Source organism: Coenobita brevimanus, chromosome 86 (genome assembly GCF_032717465.1).
Source record: "Coenobita brevimanus isolate Jiangsu-jjx chromosome 86, ASM3271746v2, whole genome shotgun sequence".
NCBI lineage: Eukaryota > Metazoa > Arthropoda > Malacostraca > Decapoda > Coenobitidae > Coenobita > Coenobita brevimanus.
Window position 1 is genome coordinate 27529174 of NC_137039.1, and position 16226 is coordinate 27545399.

At 40.1% G+C, this 16226-nt stretch overlaps 1 protein-coding gene across 1 annotated transcript; it reads right to left on the reverse strand.

Moving 5' to 3' along the window:
* Positions 1–5887: 5887 nt before the first annotated feature.
* On the reverse strand, positions 5888–15168 carry LOC145410626 (uncharacterized). The gene is made up of 7 exons (XM_080280738.1): positions 14830–15168; positions 12136–12306; positions 11580–11829; positions 10909–11031; positions 9967–10077; positions 7241–7633; positions 5888–6069 (listed from the first exon to the last, which is right to left on the reverse strand). Exons 1-7 carry the CDS (start codon positions 15166–15168, stop codon positions 5888–5890), a joined length of 1569 nt encoding a protein of 522 aa, XP_080136864.1.
* Between the last annotated feature and the right edge of the window lie 1058 nt (positions 15169–16226).

Sequence of the window (16226 nt, forward strand, 5' to 3'; positions counted from 1 at the left end):
GTCATATTTTTGTCCACTTAGGAGACTTGCTAGAGCCTCCTAATTTGTATATTGTATTTTGCATACTACATTTAACCATTCACTTGTATGTTATTTATTACTGTACTTTTTATTACCAACACAGGCTGTACAAATACCAAACAAGGGAATATTAACATGCCATATGCAGAAACAAACTGGCAAGAGTTGCCAGAAAGCCTCTTAAGCTCGCAAGAATGTGGACCTTTGTCTCAACACCTATTTTACACACTCCATATGACTAGTTATAAAAGGCAATTTTTCATAAATACTTAAGAGTTAACTATCTTAGTCAGACTCCTACAGTGCTTGTATAAGAGTGGACATTTCAATCAGATGAATATTTCCCTAACACCTTCATGTGGAAACTGAGAATTGCAAGTAACTTATACATAGATGTGTGCTATGTAGTAAGTAATCAGCTTATACAATCAATATTCCAAGCCAGGTCCAGCTAAGAAATAATCCAAGTTCTGTTCCTGTTGTGTAACATAGCCATGGGATCACCTAGGGGCTTTGTATCACCATGATTGCTTTGATCACATTTGCATAATTAGTGTTCATGCAAATAACTGTCTCATACACATTTAACAACAAACAACTCCATGTACACCCTAATGGTCAACAAGTGACCCCAAATATTCACAGACATTACACTTACAAACCTGCCACTGATTTGTTACACTAACTCTTACCAAGAAACAACTATGGAAGCTGTGGAGCAACATCTGATACACTGTTCCTGTGTAACTGATGGTAACCTATAATTTGACATATACCACCTACACTAGGGAGGAGAAATCAAGAACTGCATCCTAAATCTACAAGCCAAATATAGTAATGGTTTTAATCATTTTGCACATCTTCTACCTGATGTTTATTTCTTTCAGCAGAGCACACACATAAGCATTCTAATCATAGCTCAATACCCGCAACTGCTGATCAATCCTTTATCAGTCACCCACAGAAAATCCCTAGCCCTACCTCCCTAATACAATGCTCTATCCCTAATCCTACAGCTAATGACTTATCTCCTGCAAACAGTGAGTTGAGGTAAATGATGGTTTCAATAATTAACGGCAATATCCATTCTGTAGTTATAAATGCCATAGAAAGTGACCAAAAATCTATGCAATTTGCCACCACATAAATGTAGGAAAACTGTGTGTCCTGAGAAGCATAATAACAATTACAGTAATGTCAAACCACTCAGTTATAAAAAACTGTCATATACTAGAGCTAGTCTCTCCAGCACATTCAGTGCTACACAGAAAGCACAGGCTATCGTGCAGTCCATTATTCATCATGCTACCTTCACTGTTACACTTAAACACCATACATACTCATATATCTCACTACTGCATCCTCCTGCCACATTTTATACAGTCTGCTGTTTCTTCAGATCTTGTGAAATTATTCTGTACTTTGTATTCTTTACCTTCCTTTTGTTGACAAAGTAATATGTACTTTTATAAACAAACACATGACACATTCATAAACATTCACGTACACTATGACTGGGTGGTATAAGTTCATGAATGCTTATAAGCTTCATACTAATAACATATGACTTACCCATTTCAGTTACTGTTATTTACTGCTTCTCAATATGATCTAATCTAGCAGCAACTTTGCAGTAGTGGCAGACATACCAGCAGGAACCTGTGGCAGACATCAGATAATGAGTTTTTGTATAACATTGTAGTCACAATGATAAACTTTGTTTTCATTATACATATGGTACTAGTACAAGGATTTATTCTGCCAAAATCTGCGATTAACAACACCTCGTCAGTATGATGACTAAGAAAATGGCAGTTCTTGAGCCATTACTTCCAAAGTCTGCTTCCATTAGTCACTCAATGCATGCTGATTTATTTCAAAATCTGCTTCCATTGGTCACGCCATGCACGCTAAATCATCATAAAGCAACAACTACAATATAAGTAAAGAAGCAACAAAATTTCATTAAATTTTATATCCAATACTATCTACAGTCAAAATATGCTACTAAGATTTTGGAATAAGGAGCTATTACTCAAACATGTGACCTGTGAGCCATGACATAATTTCAGTAGTATACTGTACTGCACTCTGTATACTTTCATTCCAGACTTCAAACTACTTCAGTGAGAGCAAATTTATATGATACAACCAACACTGGCACAGCCTATGATACAACAGTCATTATGAGCTGAACAGAAAGGTGGTTTAGCCAACTTAACAGTTGATGTATTAATACAGTATAAGAATAAGAGATGAAAGTACAGTATGAGGACCCAGTATGAGAGCTTCTGGGAAAGGTACAAGAGTGGGTCTTTAATGAAGCTTTCTTTCTGTGTTCCCCCTTCATTTAAAGACAAAAAAATAGCTGCCATTACAACTTAAGTACTGTACAGTCATGTTATTAAGTGATGTCACACTGTTCACTGCACATCAACTGACTTTTGTGACATCACCTCCTACTGTGACTGGACATATAACTGTGTTTGATTATCAAACTAAATAACTTGTTCTTCAGATACTTGGATTGCCATTCTGAATCCAAGGATCAGGACTGACATACCATAACCATATACACATCAAGGTATCATCACACAACAGTATTTCTATTACCAAAAACTCAAGACAATTATAATCCTTAACACTTTCACCACAATGATGTCTTTTCTGTCTAATTCCTGTTATCTCCATACCATATTATTCAGATCAGGAAAGACTCAAACTGGAGGGCTTAGAACACAAGTTTTATTAACCTTTCAGTATAAGGATGCTCTCCTCACCTGCTGCCAGAAAAAACAAAACATACGTCACTTGACTGAAAGAGTTAAACCACTGAGCCTGAGAGTGTCTTTTTCATTTTATTCTTGCCATCTACTGGTCACTTTATTCAACATGGTATAGGTCCTTCAATTTGAAGGGTTAGATATAGCCTTAATAAACCCCTTCAATACAAGAGACATTTCCAAAGCTGAATAATATCACCCAGGAGAACCAAAAGTAAATAAAAAATGATATCAACCATACTCAGAGGGTTACTGTCTGCATGTACACAGGAGCAATACTATCAGGTGATTACAGAACACCCACCACTCAATTCTACATATGCTTGAATACAGAAATAAAACAATACTGGAATGCTGAGCCACAACTGAAGTATAATTCATGATAAAAATAGAAATTGGATACAGTCCATTCACTTAATACACGAGTTTCTATGATGCGAAATACCTAGAGCGCAATGGGGGTGTGAAAAAATTAAATAATCAGCAGTTGGCAAGTTTGTTTTGAAAATGCGAAATTGGGGCTGCAAAACTGAGCCGAATCCAGTGTCGTGCCACAGAGCGCAACCTACCCTTGTACAGCACACGAGGAACTGACATGAGTCATGACGTCACTAGCCACTGCCATGGATAGTGAAGATCTACCGATCCGAAGTGTAACCAAAACCCTGGCCAGCCTCTGACGAGCTTAAAGATCAAGTGACAATGAACAAAAACTGTAAAGTGAGAGCTCAAGAGGTTTTTGAATGCCATAGAAAACAGTCTCCATTACTACCGAGACGGGCATGCCATGGAAGTGAACTGAAGGCATCAGGCTCTGACGACAAACTTCTTTACTACACCACAGCAAGAAAAAGAGCCAGTGCCCTTAATATCAGCAGAGGATAATGACGATGGTGCATCTGTTGCATCTGCCTTGGACTCTGAGGGGTTCATGACATGTGAAGCACGTTGGTGGTGGTGGTGGTGGTGTGATGGAGTAGGGCGGTGCAGAGGGTGGTGGGGCCAGGGCACCATAACTGTCTCACCCTGCCTTGAAACCCTACCTCTTCAAGTCAACTAAGCCTTTCCTGCTTAGATTTTAAGGTAGGGCACTACTGAGTGGGTTATACTTATTGTGTTCATGTGTTTAATGTCCCATAATACACAGGCAATATGACAGACTAGGAGCCAAAGTGGTGACTTTTGAGCCGGCCACCCATCGATTAGAATTTCCCCTTAAGGTATGTTATTTGTAATGTACAAAAAAACGAATTTCCCCTTAAGGTATGTTACTTGTGAGGCACAAAATTTCTAAAGAGCGAGGTCTTCTACCGCCCAAATTCTCGCAAATAAGCGAATGGACTGTACAGTACTTCTCTCCAAATTGGACTGGTGGGTTAATACTCTTCTAATACTCTTCAAAATCAGGATGTGGAGAAAAGGTATGAGAACTTACATTTCATCTTTTTAAAACATGGATAATTCAAACAACTTTAAACATGGAAGTAAGACAAAAGAATAATTACAATACAAGCACTACATATGAGATGTGACAACCTCCCTAATTGTCATGTTGGGTTTGGATACTTTTCAGGTATAAGCCATCAAAGCATTCCACTGTACAGTGATAGACATACAGTATCAACTGTCATACAAAATGTGACTAAATTAAGCAAAATCAAAATGGTATTTCATTAAATAAAGAATTTATAATGTGATACATCCTTAGAGTACCAGAGCTTTTAATACATAACACAGTACACTAAACAATAGGCAGCATAACTCAAAGAAGCACTGTGATCATCCTTTGGCAAAAGAAACGGTTTGGGTAGGTCTCTCTCTCTCTCTCTCTCTCTCTCTCTCTCCAAACTGAAAGCTTTTCAAATTTTAGGTTTGGTATTAGAGGCATAATATCCAATGCCTAAGACAGTTCATCAGTTCGCACATTAACTAAACTTCATTCAGACAAAAACACTCTTCAGGCACTCCACATACTCTGTCCATATTGGTTTCAGGCACATACACATGCACACTACCACACAAGGATGCTGTTTAACTAACTTTTCACATCCAGCTCTGATATTCCAAACATACCAAATTGTAAACACTCCAAAATTCACAGAACACAGTTTTAATTCACATCTTGGATGCTATACCTAAAAACTTACTGTGAACTTCTGAAAATCACACTTTAGATTAGTTCTGAACAGTAACTACAGTGCAGTAACTCATACATTAGCACTGTACTCATGTAAAGAATCCTGAGAAAAGCTTTGAATATGTTGACTCCTTGTTTTGCATCATAAAGTAAGGGTGTGTGTTATTGTGGTTTTACAGTTGCTAGAGTGTATGAATGAGAAACATATCTAAATGTTATAAAGAAAGGACTACGACTTACAATAATGGCAACCATCAAAGATATAAAATAATATCTAATGATCACCTGTGTGTTTAAAAATCTTATGCAGGAGCAGTGCCTAAAATGAATATAACCTGTTCTTGTAACAATTTTGTATAGTATAATGAACAGCATGACTGTGCAAATATAATCTTAATCAGTGAAAGACTTCTGCTTTTCTTCTGGGCAAATAAATATTATTTTTGAGATCTCACTGTGTAACAGTCATGGTTCAGTGCAATATTAACTACCTTAGTGGTCAACTCTGTGTGTTAAGTGTAATTTTGAACAACTCAATACCACAAAACTGACTCCCCAGCTCATTTTAACACACAACCCTAATGGCTACTGTATATTTTAATATGTGTTTGATCATAACAATTTATTGCTTGATGGTTTTACATCCATACCACAACAAGTTCTGAAAACATTATGCTGCAACAACTCTCAGGTTCACACACATTCTTTCTTTATACTTTAGATGTTTCATATAAAGCTACATCAGCTTAGTACACTCCTACTAATGCAACATTAAAATGCTTACAAGACACTATGCCATGAAAAATCTGAAGTTAGCAAACCGTAACAACATTCACAGTCCCATCTTAAACATTCTTGTATACAATAATCTATAACAAACTTGCAGTCTAAACTCAGGTGACATTCCTGCTCTCACATCTATGACAAGCATTAAGGATAGAAACTCTTAATGGTTGAAGAGGGCGGAGTGTCTGAAGAAGCCGAGATTGGATCGGGAGCGTGGGCCAAGGGAGCGCTCTGGAGTGAGGGAAGTGGAGTGGGCACGGGGACGAGAGGCTGGGGGGGTCACTCCCACATTCGGCCGTGGGTCAGTTTCCACCATACTTTCATTGGTGGATCTTCTGTCACCTGAAATAGGTTGTTTTGTCATTTGCAGCAGTTTGCCATGAGTGTATAGTACTATAACTACCTGTATTATAAATTTATCATCTTCACTACTAAAACTTTGCTGTATTTCCTACTGACAGGACACTTCAGCCAACTTTTAAGTGGATCTCTGGTGGCAATGCAGTTAATGAAGCCGATATGTAAATCCTTCCCACTGAACAGTCTAGCCTGAAGTTAATAAAATCTTATGGATAGCAGTAACAAAATAAAAAAATATATATGGCATCAGATTGTAGGAGTTCAATGCTTTTCATCAATACAAAAAATATTTGTCAAGGGATGCTTTCTGAGTACTGTACACAATATATGTGAGAACAGGATGTAAATGGATGATTATAAAGACGGTAGGGAATATATGCAGTAAGAATGTCTAGTAAGTGATGAACACTGTGATTTTATGAGTGACAGGACCTGTAAATTGGACATCTGCAATGAACAACACACTATAAAGAAAGCAATAAGGAGGACTGTATGGCATTTACAGATCTGATAAAAGCATCTAACTATGTGACTAACAAAGGATTAAGGAAGATTTTAATATGTATGCTGTGGATGGAAAAATGGTGAATTCTGTAAAGAATTTTTATGATGATAGTGAAGCACATGTAAAAGTATATGAATCTCTGAGCAAGTGGTTAAATACTAGTGATAAAGTGAGACATAAGTTGTGTGAAGTCCCTGTGGCTATTTAGGACACATATGGATTAGGTTTCAAGATAGATTGAGATTTGAGTTGTGAAAAGAGGGAGGGGAATGGTGATCATTTAGTTATCACTCAAGCCTTCAAACATTCTTGGTTTCGTTTAACTTAACTCTTGGCTGGTGATGTCTTGGGTGAGTTTGACATGTAACAAATAGTGAAGGGGTTATATAAGAGGTTATAATTCAAGGTGCAGAAACAGAGCTGGGGATGGTGATCATTCGATCATTATTCATCCTCATGACTTTTTAACCATGTAAGGATGGGATGAAGTTGTATGAAGAAACAGGGGAGGAGAATGTAGAGAAGTCAGAGAACTATCAACAGCATCCCCGATGAAATGGGACACTGAATCATTCAAGTCCATGGAATCCTGGTAATACATCAGTGGTTTCATTATTCTAACCTTCAAAAATTCTAAGTTGCACTTGCCTTCACTCTTGGCTGGTGAGGTCCTAGGTGAGTGAGTGAGGTGATCATCATGAGGAAGGAGTGCAGGGATTGCCTCAACGCTCTCCATCAGGTCCAGGAGGGGATTGCGGGGCTCCAGGCACAGGGAGGCACGAGTCCTGGCAAGGTCACGTGGCTCCACACAAATTGAGTGGCGGTTCTTTTGCTTCCTGGCCATGTCTGGGTCACGGGACTCTAAGCAGACTGAGTGACGGGACTTGCCGGCGCTGGACAAATCCCGACCACCTTCATAGAGAGAGAGTCTAGATCGTGGAGCATCAGGAAGTCCAGGTCGTACTGGGGAGGCAGGTCGAGGCCAGGCACATGACCCACGTAACGATGGTGACGAGGCCAGAGAGGATGATCCACCAGATCCTAAAACATACACCGCCACTATGTAGTTACATACTGTATATTATTCACATGCTGGTAAAATCATATGAATCAATAACACCAACAGGACTATAGCTACCATCTACTATATTATATTATATGCACTCGGGACTTATCTTGGAAAGATCATATTACATCTCTTGTAAAATCTGCTTCCAAGAGATTAGGTGTGCTAAGCCGACTCCGTACCTTCTTTACCCTGGCACTGTTGCTGACTTTATACACGGGTTTTATTCGCCCATTTAGAGTACAACTCTCATGTGTGGGGAGGCTTCCCACATACAGCTCTTCTCAATAGGGTGGAGTCAAAGGATTTTCGTCTTATCAACTCTCCTCCTTTTACTGGCTCCCTTCAACCCCTCTCTTCACCGCACTGTTGCATCTTTATCTCTTTTCTATCGTTACTTCCATGGTCACTGCTCCTCTGAACTGTCTGCTTGCATCCCTCTACCTCTACGACGGGCGCATAGCACCCATCTAGCAACAAACTCTCATCCCTTTTCTGTCCAACTCTCTAATGCAAGAGTTAACTGTTACTCCCAGTCCTTCATTTATGCAACAGGTTAACTCTGAAACTGTCTTCCTCTGTCTGTATTTCCTACTTCCTATGATCTCCAGTCTTTCAAATGCGGTGTGTCGGGGCATCTCGAAATGAACGGATCTTGAATTTGACTCACTTTTGTATCGTTTTTGTTTTTTCTTGGAAGGAATGGTTTGCAGGCTCCTGGCCTTTGGTTCCTTTTCTTGCATAAAAAAAAAAAAAAAATATATCACAACTGCCAGATATGCAACATATAATTATCCCTCTCACACATAAGGGCTCGGTAAAAATCCAACCGTTCGCACTTTTACAACGCAGGTTGCATCCAAGTGAAATCCAACCACTCGCACTTTTTCAACACAGGTTGCGTCCAACCATATAAGTTGTTGTGATATTTTTTTGCCACGATTTTCCGTTGAGTCATTCAACTTTCTACCCTGCCCTTCTTTGTAACTGTATTGTTATGAAATTGCTACATGTTGTAAATGAATAAATGATCTTTCTATTAAAAAAAAAAAAAAAAAAAAAAAAAAAAAAAAACATACTTTATCATTCACTCATTTATTCAATGCTGATTTCTCACATGTATAAACCTTTCGTCAATGTTGCTGAATGAAAGTTGTACAGCATTCAACAAGCACTGACAAAATGCTGATATACAGAATCTCTAAAAAATTGACATTGAATAAATGAGTGAATGAAAAAATACAGTAATTTACTTTTTTTTCCTTCTTCCATTAGGAATATCATTTGTTCATTTATAAAATGTAGCGATTTCATAACAATACAGCTACAAATAAGGGCAGAGGAATTAAATGTTTGGAAATATTTTACGATGTTGAGCCAGCCGCTACCAGAGCGGCCAGGCGTTGCCAAAGAACGAGATATTTCTGTTCCGAAAGCCATAAAAATCTTTCTAACAGTGCTAGAAGTGTCATTTTTAAAATGAAAATTATTGCAAATAAATGCTCTACAACTTTCTCTCAGCAAGCATTGACGAATTGTTTATATATCTGTGAGAAATCAGTGTTGAATAAATGAATGAAAGATAAAATATGGTAATTTTTTTTTTTTTTTTCCCCCCATTAGGAAGATCATTTATTCATTTATAACATGTAGCAATTACATAACAATACATTAATGAATAAGGGCAGGGGAGAAAGTTGTCTGGAAACATTTTCCAATGTCGTGCACATCACTTAGTGAGGGATGTGTGGTGAGTAGGGTCTGGGTCAGCCCGTGGGGGTGGTGTGGAACTCAGAAACTGTTCAACGCAGGTTGTGTCGAAAGAGTTTGAGAGGGTTAAAAGATATATTAATGGTATACTCATCACCAAAATAAAAGTTTTTTCAACTGCATACACTGCTTGTTAGCCCCCATACTAAGTAATTACGGTCTCTTTGACTACTAAACTCTCAAGTAAGTCAGTACCCACTGAATTTCATTCTGGCTCTCAGCATATAATTTTATTCAGCTTACAAAAGAGATCTCAAACTACCATACTGGAAGTCATGAGAACTGTCAAGGCTTTCCACATCCTGCCTTGATGGATGATTTTACTGTATTTGTGTTTTCTATGCAAAATTATCTATCCATAAAAGTTCAAGAGTTTAGATTTCTATAATAATGCCACATCTACTGAATTACCTGAACATGCATGTAAGTTACCATACAAGCTATGGTGGATCACACATATGTGACTTTTGGTTGTACTGAATTTACAATGACCTGGTGCCCTACAGCAAAGAGACAGAACATGAGTAAAACATTGTACCTGAGGTATTGGATGCAGAAGTTGAGGTTGAAAACTTGTTGGATGAAGTGACAGATGAGGGTGGAGTGGCAACATCCGTATCACATGACCCAAGGTCTGAATCAGCCAGCACTGTGGAGAAACACTGAGGTTACCTATCATCACACCAGGTCACATAATACACAAAACAGTTATCAATCTTAGTTTCTACTTACCCTACATAATTACTCCAGAGTGAGGAAGTTGTAGCCGAGGTTTCACAAGGAATGGCGACCTGTTGCATAAGCATTTCTAGGCTGCCCAAGTAACAGGTCACGGTGAACTGATCCTCATGTAGTCTAGTAAATATCTGAAGTCCCACCATAACACATCAGGTCTTCGTTTGGTACAAAACCCTGGCTATAACTACCTCTAAGCCAGATGTAATGGATGACCAGATATTATGGCACCCAATTACACAAGCAGTTCTCACTGTATGGCAGGGATGTGTCATGTGTTTCCATCAACATTACCCAGTTCACTACATTTAAAAGATGACTTTCACTTTTATCTCTGATGCCTTTTTCCATATCATTCACTCTGCACAGCTGTATTATTATAATACTGCTCTTTAAGAAAAGTTTGTCCTTGAAAACTGTTGTCATACAGTGCAAGTTCCTTTGAAATTACCAGAACTTTTATTCTTATCACTGACTGACCATTCTAATAATTCTGATCTTTAACCCCCCCCTCTGGTCAAGGAGAATCCAGAAACAAGGAAAAAGCATTAAAGTGTAAGAACTGTCAACAGCATGCCCAGTGAAATAAGTCAAACTACCTTTCACACTTTAGTCAAGCCACTTCACTTTGCTACTACATGGATAATACTGTACATCAGAAAAGTGACACATGTTAATTAACTTAAACCTGACAGAGGTACAACAAAGTACTGCATACACATAGTACTGAACTATGGTAGCTTACAAGAGAATCGATGGTGTCGAGTGACAAGTCGGGCGCTGGTACCTCCAGGAGAGTCATCACACACAGTTTCACACAACCGCGTGATCTCTGGGGTGGACCCACTCAGGCTGTACTGGATACCACCTACACAAACAAATAACCCTTTACAGTAACTACTCCTGCAGAACAATTATGTATTGATGATCTGATTTTTAATTTATGGTAATTTTAATGCATCTGAGTCAATGTACAGACTACAAAGTTTGTTCACAAAACCCTGCAGTCATCCTTCACACAAGTGCCACAACCCTTCACATGTTACAATTTGGATATTAATATTTGCTGCTCATCCTGAATACGTGCTACAGCTGAAGACATTCTCAGGTAAATAAACTATATTTACATACACTGGAGAGGAGAGGCAGTGTGTCTGATTACACGAATTTTATACATACTGGACACTGACTTTAATCAAGGTCAGGAAGAAACTTTCACTTCCAAATTTACATACAGGTCATCATAATTTTAGTAAAAACTATTCTCAGTTGTTTCTCTTAAGCTTTTCCCTAAAGTACTTACTAATGTGCACAGTAAAAACAATTCTCAGTTGCTCCTTCCTACTTACAAATCTGCAATCATCTAACTGCACAAAAATTACTAGTAACACAGCACACAACCAGGAGATCCCTCACTTGATTTAGAAGGTGGTGTTGTGTCGAGGTTGTTGTTGGTGTGGTTGAGATGAGTGGTTGAGGTGCCGCGACGCAGGGCTGAGCGGCGATGTCGTGAGGCATTGGTGGCATCCAAGAGGAGGCGGTACCATTGGTCTAGCCCACTCTTGGCCCTCAGTAGCACCCGGCCCTCACGTGGCAAGGATAGTGCCAGAGCTGGGCCACCTCGCCTGTCCTGCCACTCTACACACTCAACACATGCCAGGTTCACCTAATGAACAATAACTCAGTAATATCACAAGCAAATCAAGTGACATCCTCCAATATTTCTTACACCTTCATTAATCTGCTTAAAGGTACAATGCTAAAATGTTACAAAGAACTGGTTAACTTCATACATATCAAAATACAGGCTGATCTGGATAGATATGAGACACCAAGCAAAAACTTCACTGTGATCAAATAATGTACAATGAAGAGCATATATGGGAAATGTGAAAAATATTTTCCATAAAAACAGTAATTGGAAAAAATGAATAACTGTCTCATGCAACAGTCACTACCCCTGAATGCTCACCTTGAATATGAATGATCCCATTTCAGAGTACTTGGTGGAGCCTCGTCTGAAGCATGCCAAGTAATCCCGTGTGAGGACAAAGTACCGCTCCTTCCAACGAGAGAAGAGGCGATCCCGTGCTTGAAGCAGCACACCTTTTCTCAAGGCAGGCACACACACTAGTCCATCATCCTGTGTGGGTACAACAGCTTGGCCATCAACTATCAGTAACTAAAACATGTCATCTTAACCTCTAACAAAATAAGATTTATGTCATAACCTTTAGTGCTTTCACTACTCTCAGACTCTTCTTTAACCCCTGAAAGACTGGTGTCTGCATATGCTGTCCGAGGGTACTAGGGCTATAAGACGGGTGTCTGTATGTGCAGTCACCCCACAACCCCCAACCCACCCCCTCCACCCCCATCCCCTCCATCCTTCCTCCCCAACCCCTCCACCCTACCCCCACCACCCCCCAACCACCCCTCATCCAACATCCCCACCCCATCACTCCCCCACTGTCACCCCCACCCCTCACCCCCATCCCCGCATCAAACACCACCACCCCAACCCCCAACCCCCCACAATCCCCCCACCATCCCCAAAACCATCCTCCACCCCCTACCCCTCCAACCCCAACCCCTGCACCCCCTACTCCTCACCCTAACCCTCCAACCCCCACCCCCTACTCCTCACCCCCACCCTCCCCCACCTCCACACTCCCAACACCCCCACCCCTCGAACCTCCCTACCAATCCCCCCACCCCAAGACCAACCCCACCCTCCACCCATTCCCCACCCCCCAAACCCCCCCTACCCAACCCTCCCATCCCCAAGACCACTCCCATCCTCCACCCATACCCAACCCCTCTTCCCCCACCCCCACCCTACCCGAACCCCCCCACAAGTCCCCACCAAACCCCCCCACAAACCCCCCACCATATCGCACCCGCCGATAATGCCGGTCCTGAGCGTATCAAATATTCCGATGCCCGTCTTTCAGAGGTTAACAAAAGACCCCTTGGACTAAAGGAATCATTTTCTCTTCAATATATTGACACCTATAAAAATTCGATTCTACCATGAGGCAATTTCATTGGCCTACTGTGAATTTTATAAAACTTTTTGGGTTAATAAAAACAAAATCAATATGTAGTTACTGACTTCAAGGTAATTTTATGGTAAACCATTAAAAACTTTCATGTGACAAGAAGCTAAACCATTGGCGAATTAAAAATTTACAAGTAAACTGAGAGAAGTCGGTGTAAATAATAAATTCATGTATATACGAGTTACGATCTCACGAGAGAGAGAGAGAGAGAGAGAGTAGTATGAAAGGTTCGTGAGATCCTCCCCTTTCCGACTTAACTCCCAACAGTAGTTCTGTCATTCCAAACATCCTAACACTGCCTGACACGTAACAGTGAACAAGAATGCTGAATTGATCATAATCCAAATTTTGGCTGCTGACTGGCTCTCTCCCCAGCCTATTTCCTCTCCAGCCCAACTTCCTTCCCCTAACAATTGATCCTATGGGTACAGACGCATCTGATGGCCCATACTGCTAATTTTACAATGGCTTGGAATATTAAAAATCCTCACAACTAAAGATAACAATCCATTTGTTATGAATAATAATACATTACTTTATTTTTTAATTATTATTTATCTTTTTGCAAAGCATTCTCATCTTTTGTTTTTTTACTAAAATGGGCTCTCAGGAGTCACAAAATTTTCTTCAAAGTGAATGAAACTGGAGAGCAGTTAATGTGTAGTTTATCATGAGTCTTGAACCCATATATATATATATATATATATATAAAACCATCATCATCATCCATTGCAAATCCACTGCTGAACAAAGACCTCTCCAAACCTTCTCAACGAATTCCTCGGTTGAGCCAATCTTTGCCACGTTTTCCCTGCAAACATCTCTATCTCATCTCTCCACGTCCTGTCTGTCCTTTTTCTGCTATGCTTACAATATCTTGGTGTCCAGTCAGTCAGCCTTTTGCTCCATCGGTTTTATATATATACTGTATATATATATATATATATATATATATATATATGAGAGAGAGGGAGACTGGACATACAGGTCTGTATTTCAAGTGACAATTTAAGATGAACTATCACTATACAACAACGTGCTTGTGGCACTCCATTACTGATAAAAATCATTATTATCTTATGTACACATGGGACATAGAATCAAACACCAAATTTAGAAAGCGTGATTCCCTAACGTCCGGGTCCGAGGCGCTTTATTCGCTTTTTTAGTTAGTTCTTTTTACGGGGTGGGGCACTAACCCACCACCAACCCTTTTAGTCGCCTCGTACGACAAGCAGGGATACTGGGGGAGTATTCTTGAAACCCCCCCTACCCCCATGGGTATACGAGGATTCGAACCAACGCTTGCAACTGCGTGAGTACAGCAGCTTACCAAGTGAGCCATTTAGGCACCCAATTCGAACCAGCGCTTGCAACTGCGTGACTACAGCAGCTTACCAAGTGAGGGAGGGAGAGGGAGAGGTAGACCGAGGATGAGGTGGAGGGATGGAGTTGAGAGGTATATGAGGGAGGGGGGGTGAGTTGGGGGGAGGGTAGTCAAATGGTGGGTGACAAAGCGACTTGGAGGCGTTTTGTCTGCGGCCACCCTTTGCGGGATTAGGGAGTCGGGATATAGATAGATAGATAGATAGTGATTCCCTAACCTGGTCTGTTTCAGGCGTAGGTGGCCTAAGTGAGTGCTGCGAGAGTGAAGAGATTGAGCGGATGAGAACATGAGGTGGAGTGTACATCAGCTGCGCATCCAAGGCACTGGAGCAGCTCTTAGTTGGGGTGGCTGGCATGGGAGGGGTGACGGCTGCTGCTGCTGCTGAGGGTGATGGTGTTTTGCTGATGTTGGGGTTGGTTTTGCTGCTGGATAGAGTGCCTGTCTTGTTTCCCTTTGTGGGTCCGCTTGACTTGGCAGGTGAGGCAACCCCATTGCCACGCCCCTCTCCTCCTCCTCCACCACCACCACCACCACCTCCTGAGCCTTCCACCAGCATCTTCAATCAACCTGAAAACATGACATGCATAGCTTAGTCTCTCAGTGACAAAGTTCTAATGCTGGATTACTGTAAGATGGATAAAGCTATCATAAACAGCACAGTACTCAAAGATTCACGACTTCACCACTACAAAAGTACACTTCCTACATATAAGGTACAGTAATTAAATAGGAGAAGCACTCTCAGCTATGAATCAATATATTCTTATACAGTAACACTGCTTGTTACAGAAATACTGAGGAACCAGTGTTAAATACAAACAGTACAAATGACTGTGCTGAACATTCATTACCTGTAAGCACAGGAACTACAAATGCAGTGGTGCATTAGTTTCTCAAATCTTCCTGATCAAAAATTTGTCTCTGCTTTTCTAAATTCTTACACACTGAAGGAAAGACTGTCAAAATCTAATTCCCAATGATTAAACAACATTGGAACAAACTTGAAGATCTATTAATTTTGAAGTGCCTAAACACAGAATTTGAAAGATGAAAACTAAGAAAAGAATAAAAGGCAAGACTGTTTCAACAATGATCAACACACCAGTACGTTTGCACAGCGAGTTGAACAGAGATGGGATGAAGATCTGCTTGTCTTGAGGCAAGAAACAGGTTGGGATTAATGCCTGTTGACTGAAAGCGAGTCACTAAGGCGGATATTATTAATAGGTTATTATTATTATTTTTTAAAGTCACAACTTTCATTACAACAACCACTGAATTTACATCCATGTCCCCAACTGTGCTGCTGGGTAAACAGGGATATAAGGAACACAAACTTTCTCCAATTATTATTGTCTGACTGGTTCAAGATGGAATCTGAGGTAGCTAAGAGGGAAGTTGACAAAAAGTTAAAAGGAGTTATGCCCTGTGTAAAAAGTTACCAACAACTGTGTCATTATAATTTACTGATCTTGGAAACGTTGCTCAGATTTACCTATTTTTAAGCTACCTTTCCACAGTGTACAGTTTTTCATTGTCTTAGTGTTGGTGGCTGTGATAAACAAAAAACAGAAACCAGTATGAATGAAAAAGGCTGATATGTGAAGGACAGAA

Excerpts from the sequence above, each read along its gene's own strand:
- LOC145410626 (XM_080280738.1), bottom strand. The coding sequence starts at position 15,168 with ATGCTGGTGGAAGGCTCAGGAGGTGGTGGTGGTGGTGGTGGAGGAGGA. Across the intron at positions 11,830-12,135 it reads TGGGATCATTCATATTCAAG|GTGAACCTGGCATGTGTTGA; the intron begins GTGAGCATTCAG and ends ATTGTTCATTAG. Across the intron at positions 7,634-9,966 it reads TTCTGCATCCAATACCTCAG|GATCTGGTGGATCATCCTCT; the intron begins GTACAATGTTTT and ends TGTATGTTTTAG.